The sequence below is a fragment of the Penaeus chinensis genome, chromosome 13 (assembly GCF_019202785.1).
Source record: "Penaeus chinensis breed Huanghai No. 1 chromosome 13, ASM1920278v2, whole genome shotgun sequence".
NCBI lineage: Eukaryota > Metazoa > Arthropoda > Malacostraca > Decapoda > Penaeidae > Penaeus > Penaeus chinensis.
Genome location: NC_061831.1, coordinates 7,257,042 through 7,265,917, shown reverse-complemented (window position 1 = coordinate 7,265,917; position 8,876 = coordinate 7,257,042). Strand labels below are relative to the sequence as shown.

Here is an 8,876-nt window from a genome sequence, read left to right as displayed (position 1 = left end):
TATATAGAGAGTAGTAAAACTGCCACTTTTTATTTTCAGAATACTTGAAGAATAATTACTTACATACAGTTATTACCATTAAATTGATTATGTTAACTTTTTTTTTTTTTTTTAGCTAAGAGCCTTTAAGAATTAAGTTATGTAATTTTTTAATGACATTGCACTGACGTATTGCATGAAAATACGTTTAGCCCTGAAGTATATGTAATATACGTCAATTTGTATTCACTTTCAGTTTCATTTGCACTGCATCTATATGTATATAACATCACAGTGATACAAGCAATGGAAATAGCAGGTTGTAGTATTTGCAAAGTATTCATATCATGTACCAAAATAATATTAAACTAATAGTAAAAAAAATACAAATTAGTTATAAAGCAATTATATCAACATAAAATCGTAAAATTATTTATATTCACGTGATATATTGTGTTATATCCAAAGCTGTTTTATTGATGATACTAAATGATACATTCCTTTCATAACTTCCTTTAAAAAATGGGACATTCATTTTTTGTTTTTGTTTTGAATACATCATAAGATCTTGTATATTGAAACCTTTTAAAAAAAATCCGTTTTGTATCATGAAATCTTGAGAAACCTCATTTATCTTTAAACCTTAAAATCTCTACCACCTAGACATTCTTGAATATTGAGACCTAAAAAACACTTGCATTTTAAAAGCTTAAAAACCTCTTGCATCTTGAAATTTTGAGAAATTTCTTGCATCTTGAAATATCAGAAACTTCTTGTATCTTGAAATATTGAGTAACTTCTTGCCTCTTGAAATATTGAGAAACTTCTTGCATCTTGAAACCTTAAAATCCTCCAGCAACTTGTAAGCCTCAGGAACTATGAGCCCTCAAAAAAAAAAAGCCACTCGCATTTTGAAACTACAGGATCATAAAACAAAAACAAAACAAAAAAACACATTCTAACTCTCTCCTCTTATCACTCTAAAAACTCGACTCCTCTTCCTCCTCCTCCTCTTGGATGACGGAAGCCCTTTGGACGTCGGGAAACTCATACGAGAAAGACTCCGAAGACGACTCGCCGTCACTCGCAGGAGACGCGACGGGAGGTCTGTAGGACATTCCGCTGAGGGTCGGGGTAGGTCGCTTTGGCGGAAGGGGCGGGGCGATGCTGGACGGGGGGCGGAGCGAGTGGCGGCGCTTCCGAGGGTCGTTTGAGTCCAGGCGACGCAGGAGGATCAGGCACTAAGGGTTAAGGAAAGGGAGGGTAATGGCAAGGGTGAAAGAAAGGGAGAGTAATGACGAGGGTGAAGGAAAGGGAGAGTAATGACGAGGGTGAAGGAAAGGGAGTGTAATGACAAGGGTGAAGGAAAGGGAGAGTAATGACAAGGGTGAAGGAAAGGGAGAGTAATGACACGGGTGAAGGAAAGGGAGAGTAATGACAAGGGTGAAGGAAAGGGAGAGTAATGACACGGGTGAAGGAAAGGGAGAGTAATGACAAGGGTGAAGGAAAGGGAGAGTAATGACAAGGGTGAAGGAAAGGGAGAGTAATGACGAGGGTGAAGGAAAGGGAGTGTAATGACAAGGGTGAAGGAAAGGGAGAGTAATGACAAGGGTGAAGGAAAGGGAGAGTAATGACACGGGTGAAGGAAAGGGAGAGTAATGACAAGGGTGAAGGAAAGGGAGAGTAATGACACGGGTGAAGGAAAGGGAGAGTAATGACACGGGTGAAGGAAAGGGAGAGTAATGACAAGGGTGAAGGAAAGGGAGAGTAATGACACGGGTGAAGGAAAGGGAGAGTAATGACAAGGGTGAAGGAAAGGGAGAGTAATGACACGGGTGAAGGAAAGGGAGAGTAATGACAAGGGTGAAGGAAAGGGAGAGTAATGACACGGGTGAAGGAAAGGGAGAGTAATGACAAGGGTGAAGGAAAGGGAGAGTAATGAGACGGGTGAAGGAAAGGGAGAGTAATGACACGGGTGAAGGAAAGGGAGAGTAATGACAAGGGTGAAGGAAAGGGAGAGTAATGATGATGGGGGAAGAGGGAGATGATGATACAGCTATTACTACTACAGACTCATTATAATGGTGATGGTATTTTTACTAACTACTACTACTATTATTATTATTGAAATAATGGCCATAATTAATAAACTAACAAATAAACACAATTCTCTGTCACACACACACCCAGCCACCCCCCCCCCCCCACACACACACACACACACACACAAACATGCACACATGTCCCCAATCCCCCACACACATACACCCCACACTCGCCCTTCCCCACACTCGCCCTTCCCCACACTCGCCCTTCCCCACACTCGCCCTTCCCCACACAGATTCCCCCTCAACCCACCTCTTTCGCAGCCGAATACCTCCGAAAGAGCCAGACCATGACGACGCTGCAGCCGACCAACAGGATAAAAGACGTGGCCGCGATGATTGACAAAGCTGCCAATGGTTAATGGGTTGTAAGACATAATTATGCTGGATATCAGAGGTCATATAGTAACGTATTGTGGCGAAAAGGGTAGAAAAGAGTTAACGGTTAGGATAAAATGTGTTAGATGTCAAAGGTTGTAGAGCGCTGCAGGATAGAATGGTAGTGAAAAGGGGTATAGAAGGGGAGCAAATGGGGTCAAAGGGGAATGGGTTAAGTGTATAGGGCGATTAGATCAAATGGAGAATATGTGTCTGAGGAAGGGAGAGTAAGACTGCAAAAAGAGTCATTATGAGCCAATGAACGGGTAATACGGTGAGAAATGGTAGTTGGAGACGTAGGGAAAGAATCTAAAGAAAGAGATAAGGGAACAGGGGAAGGCAGTGAATTATCAGGAACAAAGTCACGAGGGGACGCTAAACTTGGCAATATTAGTGTAGCACTTTCGCTGGCTTCTGGGAGGAATAGTGTAGCACTGTACGAGCTGGTCGTTTTCACAGTCTGACCAGTCCTTGTTGCAGACATGACAATCAGTCGGGGAGACGGAAACAGTTCCAGTACAAGTATTCAATGAGGAGTAGGTTGGTCAGGAATAGGTTTGCTTGTTACAAGTCAGAGTAGATAGTGCACGAGCTTGGGATTCAGATGTAACTGTGACTAAGGTTTATACAGGTAATTATATAGACCTGGACTGTGGCAAGACGTGAACGATCAGAACGACTGCAAAAGGAAACTTTTACCTACTTGTTTTGGAGATATTGTTGGAAGTGAAGGGTATTGTCAGAACTGTAGGGGGAATCACAAAGAATTGATCCCATTCTGGGTGCTGAAAAAGGTTGCTGAGGTGGAAGTAGCAGAAAGACGAGAGGTATAAACAAAAGTAGTACGGTGGGGAGGAGGGCAATAAGAATGAAAAGTAGTAATAAGGGGTGAGGGGCAGACAATGAGGTAGAGGAGGCAGAGAGAGAGAGAGGAAGGGGGTTTATTCGGGGAGTAATGACCTGGGTGGGTGATTCGGAATGGATAGAGTTGACAGAAAACATCGAGTAGTGGCATTAGTGTCAGTGGTCGGGGCCGTAGTCAGAGGAGAGACTAGTTGATGAAAGGGCAAGGCCTCAGGATCCTCATAAGGGTCAAGCGGTAGGCAATTAACCAAGGAAATACCGTGCCCATGGCTCCCCAAGGCCGTTCAGGACTGACATAATGGCCAGCTTCGCATTCTTTCAGACGACTCTCACACCTTAAGAAGGGGATGACGAAGAAAAGGAAAAGGAAAGGAGGAGAAGAAAAGACCAAGGAATATTGAGGGTCAGAGCTGGCAAGGCAGAAGAAGAAGGAGGCAGCCATTTTTTTTTTTTTTTTTTTATCAGGTTTGATGTGTTTTGGGGTTCGATGGGAATGCTGTTTTCTATTTTTTTTTCATCACTATTATTATCGTTGTTGTTGTTATTGCTATCATCATTATTGCTATTATTGCTATTGCTATCATCATTATTGCTATTATTGCTATTGCTATTGTTATTATTATTATTATTACTACTATTATTATTATCATTATTGTTATTATCATTATCATTAGGCCTGTAATCACCATCATCATCGTCATTATTATTATCATTACTGTCATTACTTTATTTTTTCTATTAAAATCATTAATGTTATTATTACTGTTATTATTACTATTATTATTATTAATGTTATTGTTACTGTTATCATTATTACTATCATTGTCACTATTACTATTGTTATCATTAACCTTATCATAATCATTATCATTATTAGTATCATTATTATTAACCATTAATTATCATCTTTATCATTATCATTATCTTTACCTTTGTCATTATCATTATCGTTATCATCATCATCATCATTATAGTTGGTATTATTGTTATTATCATTATTATTGTTAGTAGTAGTAGTATCATTATTATTGTTAGTAGTAGTAGTATCATTATTATTATTATTATCATTATTGTTATTTTTATCATTATGTGGAACTTGAAAGTGTTTGTATATCAAAATTCTGAAAATACGATATTGGATATTTTAAGGTTAAATGGAAGTATGTTTGTATTCAAATAAATTCATATGAAGTAAGACATTTTAAAATTCAGAAAAAAATGTGTTTACATTGAATCAGTGTATTAAAATTTGTAAGCTTTAGATAAAATGGTTTTAGATAATAATAATAATAATAATAATAGTAACAATAATAATTTGGAATTAGGTAGATTGAGGTTTGGCGGGAAAATCTTTTTTTTTTCTGATTACTCTTTGGATATTTTGTTTATCGAAAGTGTCTTAAAAAAAAGTGTCATATTTCTCTATTATACATACTATGGTTTTCCACTGAGACGTTTTTTAAAGTGAAACAAAAGGATGATCATAATGTATAGTTTTTAGCATAAGTCTGGCATTTTCGGAATTTGAACTGTGCGTGTTTTGAATATACCATTCTGCATTTACTCAATTTTTAAATATAGTCAATATTTGTTTTGAGGAGATTTTTTAACATCATACTGTAGCACTAACATAACTGTGACTTAATGGTTTCAGATATTTTTTGCAGGAATATTAGCACGGATAACAGCAAGCCGGAAGCTGGAAAACAAGATCTATATGGCAGTAAATATGACAAAAACAACGACATTACCAACACAGTATGAGGATAGAAATAAGAATAAAACATATAGTAGTGACGACAACAATAATAACTTCAGTACAGCATGATTATATTAATAACAATGCAATAGAAAAATAATAATGATGATGATAATACCAATAATAATGAAAATGTTAATAATAATAATAATAATACAGACATACAATAATAATAATGATGATAATGATCACTATAATGATAATAATAATAAGAACACAAAAACAAAAAAAAATATATATAAAATAGTAATAATAATAATGATAATAACAATAATATTATTATTATTATTACTAATGATAATACCAATGATAATAATGATAGTAATGATAATAACAATAGTAATAATGATAATATCCATCATCATCATCATAATAATAATAACATAATAATGATAATAATAGCAACAATTATAAAAATAATGATAATGATATTGATGATGATGCTGATAATAATAATAATGATAATAATAATAATAATAATTATTCTTATTATAACAACAGCAGCAATTATAATGATGATAGCAGTAACAGTGAAAATGTAAATTATATTTATGACGATAATAAAACAGTAAAACTCATCATAACGCCAGTAATGATAATGATAATACTAATTATTACAGTCATGATAATAATAATAACAATGATAATAATGATGAATAATAACACTGCTTCTACTAATAATAATAACATAATGGCAACAACAGCGGAAAATCATTGTTAGTTTAACTTTTACGAAAAATTTGCAATTACAACCCTTAAGCCTAACAAAAATAAACGAAAACAATTATTGAATGTTTATCACTTAAATTAGGCATTAAAACAATCACCAAAAATTCACTTACCTATTTCACAATTTCCCATATCGCCAAACGGAAGAATCCCAACGCGCTAAACAGAACTGCTATTTTCTTTACATACGGACAGGCAGGAAAGAAAGAAAGAAAGAAAGAAAACATATATGTAAATTCTCCTAGGTTTGATCAGCAGGAGAAAAAAACACACCCAACCAGCAGCCAGTAAGTAAGCAGGTTAGCGAAGAAAGGAAAACTGTTGGAGGTTCCCGAGTTCTCTTCCGTCGAGATATTCATCGGCGGCGAAGTACAGCGATTGTGGACGATATGTTATCGCGTCTCGAGAACTTCCTTGGCGGTTCCTACATCCTCCTTGCAAGATGCGGTTCGTGGAATACGCACACGCACGTACACACAATGGGCACGCATACATACGTAGACGGATGCAAACGTAAACAACAAAACAACACATTCGCGTGTACACACATACACAGAAATAGAGAACATGCGTGTGTACACACACAAACACTTACACACATACACACACACAGAGCGTGCGAGGGCGTCCAAGACTGCACGTTGTGTGTACATATCATGTATACATATACGCGCACGTGTGTGTGTGTGTGTGTATTACATATTGTATATGTGTGTGTACAGATTAATAAATACATACCCTTCTTCTGGCTTTCATTTGCTTATTATCACATTTGGAAGGCAACAAAAGTCATCGTTTTAAACAAGTATTTATTTTATTGACATAAATACAGACATTTTAATATCCATTATTGACACTGCTTTGGCTAATATGCTAGACTCTTATCATCTTAACGCTAATAATGTATATTAAGACCTCAACAACAACAACATTCATAAGATTCAAACTGTAAAAACAATATGACAGAAAATAGGGATCTATACATTATCACACTACAACATATATATATATATTATAACATATGTGTGTATATATATATACTTATATTATACTGTATGTATATCAGGTGTTTCTGTAATTCCCGGTTATCGAAAACCGTCACAGGATATTTGTTATCTGAAAAAATGACAATAAGGTGTTTCATGTCTAAAAAGATACTTGTTTGTTATATACTTGTTATTTATTTATCTCACCATTATACCTGTCGATGAATTATCTATTAATTTACTTATCCATCTCTTTTATTGTATATTTATTGTTATCCGTATCTCTTCAGGGAACGTCTCAGATCGCACTCGATAAAGTCCTGAAGATTCGTGCCAAGGGTGAGTGTTACTTGTTTATTCGCGGAGGAAAGACCTTCTCTTTGTTCTTTCCGGCGTTTGAGGGAACGCTGTTGATGGCGTCTGTCTGTCACTGTGCGTGGGCGACACCTGGCATAGGAGTCATAGGCACACGCAGGCAGGCACGCACACACACACACTTCTCATTTGCTGAACGATCATTGAGTGAGAGGGTTTAAATTAGTTCGCTTTAGTCTTCGTTTTTTTTTTTTTTTTTTACATCCAAACCGTATGTTTTTTTTTATCAGTTTATTCCGATCTCGCTGTTTCTTCCTCCTGCCAAAACTGTCACTTCCGTTCGGCCATTTCGTGTTTTTTCTTCGATGAGTGGAGGGCCACCAGCGCAGTTGTTATATCCAGGTGGTCTTTCTGGAAGCAGAGTCGTCATCATTATTATTAATTTTAATAACTATGCCATTTACATATATCTATACATATATATACATATATAAATATTATACACACACATATATGTGTTTGTGTGTGTGTACGTAGATAATACAGACACACATATATATATATATATGTGTGTGTGTGTGTGTGTGTGTGTGTGTGTGTGTGTGTGTGTGTGTGTGTGTGTGTGTGTGTGTGTGTGTGTGTGTGTGCAGTACTTAAATACATATATATATATATATATATATATATATACACACTCATGTGTGTGTGTGTGTCCTGTACTTGTATACATATATATACATACATACACTCGTGTGTGTGTGTGTGTAAAATAAATTGACAGTGTTTTTATTTCAGCCATAAAATCACTGATAATGATACTCCAGACACATTTTCTGCAACAATGGGTGTCTAAAAAAACTCACTTCTATTTGTTCCCACAGTAACTGGTTCAGGGGACGGCGATCGTTAATATCTGTCAATAAAATAAGGATAAACAAATAAAAAAAATATACAAGGAAAGAGCTGCCTGAACATCGAAAGAGGTTTAACGAGATGCAGAAAAATACACATATCACAATGGATAGTTTACATTACATTATCAATAATACCTTTTCGACATACATAAAAAAGAAGTGATATTTTCTAAAAAAAAGAGAATAGATAGCACTCCTTTTATTCAATAAATAGCGATAAAGATGATATCACCAAGCCTACTCTCAAATAATAAAAGAAATTCGTCAGTTAGTCGTCCCATACCATGACCTCTATCATATAAAACAAAAGAAAATCAGCCATTTCTTACCCCATACAAAGGCATCTGTTGAACAAAATAAAGAAAATTGGCCACTTTTTCTCATACCCACTATCTCTCTAACGAAACAAAAGGAAATCGACCCATACCAAACGAAAAATCAAACAAAACAAAAGGAAAATCGGCAGTTAGTCGACCCTTACCAAACAAAACAAAAGAAAATCGGCCATTTGTTATCCCATACCAAACTATCTGTCAAACAAAACAATTAAAAGTCGACCACTTGTTATCCCACATCAAGCTATCTGTCAAACAAAACAAAAGAAAATCGGCCACTTGTTATCCCATACCATCGATTTCCATGAGCCTTACGTAGTCTCTTACGCTCGGATCCTCCTGAAGGAATTCGTTCAGTTTCATTGTCAGGCGCCGAAGAGTACGGAGCTTGTCGTCCTTGGTGAATCCTGGGAGAGGGAGAAAAAGAGATAAACGAAATGGAGAAGAGACGAAAGGTGGAGAGGAGAGATGAGGGAGAGGAGAGGAGAGAAGAGAAGAGAAGAGGGCGAGGG

The 8,876-nt window shown here is 36.2% G+C and overlaps 1 protein-coding gene across 2 annotated transcripts in view; it reads right to left on the bottom strand.

Annotated features, from left to right (window-relative positions):
* Window positions 1-6,615: 6,615 nt before the first annotated feature.
* LOC125031729 overlaps window positions 6,616-8,876 on the bottom strand; it is a 13,952-nt gene continuing 11,691 nt past the window's right edge. Inside the window, exons 7-9 of one of the 2 annotated variants that reach the window (XM_047622655.1) lie at window positions 8,658-8,771; window positions 7,979-8,028; window positions 6,616-7,526 (exon numbers count right to left, since the gene is read on the bottom strand). In XM_047622655.1, the coding sequence (XP_047478611.1) occupies window positions 7,446-7,526; window positions 7,979-8,028; window positions 8,658-8,771 (245 nt within the window). In that variant the 3' untranslated portion in view covers window positions 6,616-7,445. The remainder of the gene's footprint in view (window positions 7,527-7,978; window positions 8,029-8,657; window positions 8,772-8,876) is intronic. The other variant, XM_047622656.1, reaches the window with a different exon arrangement.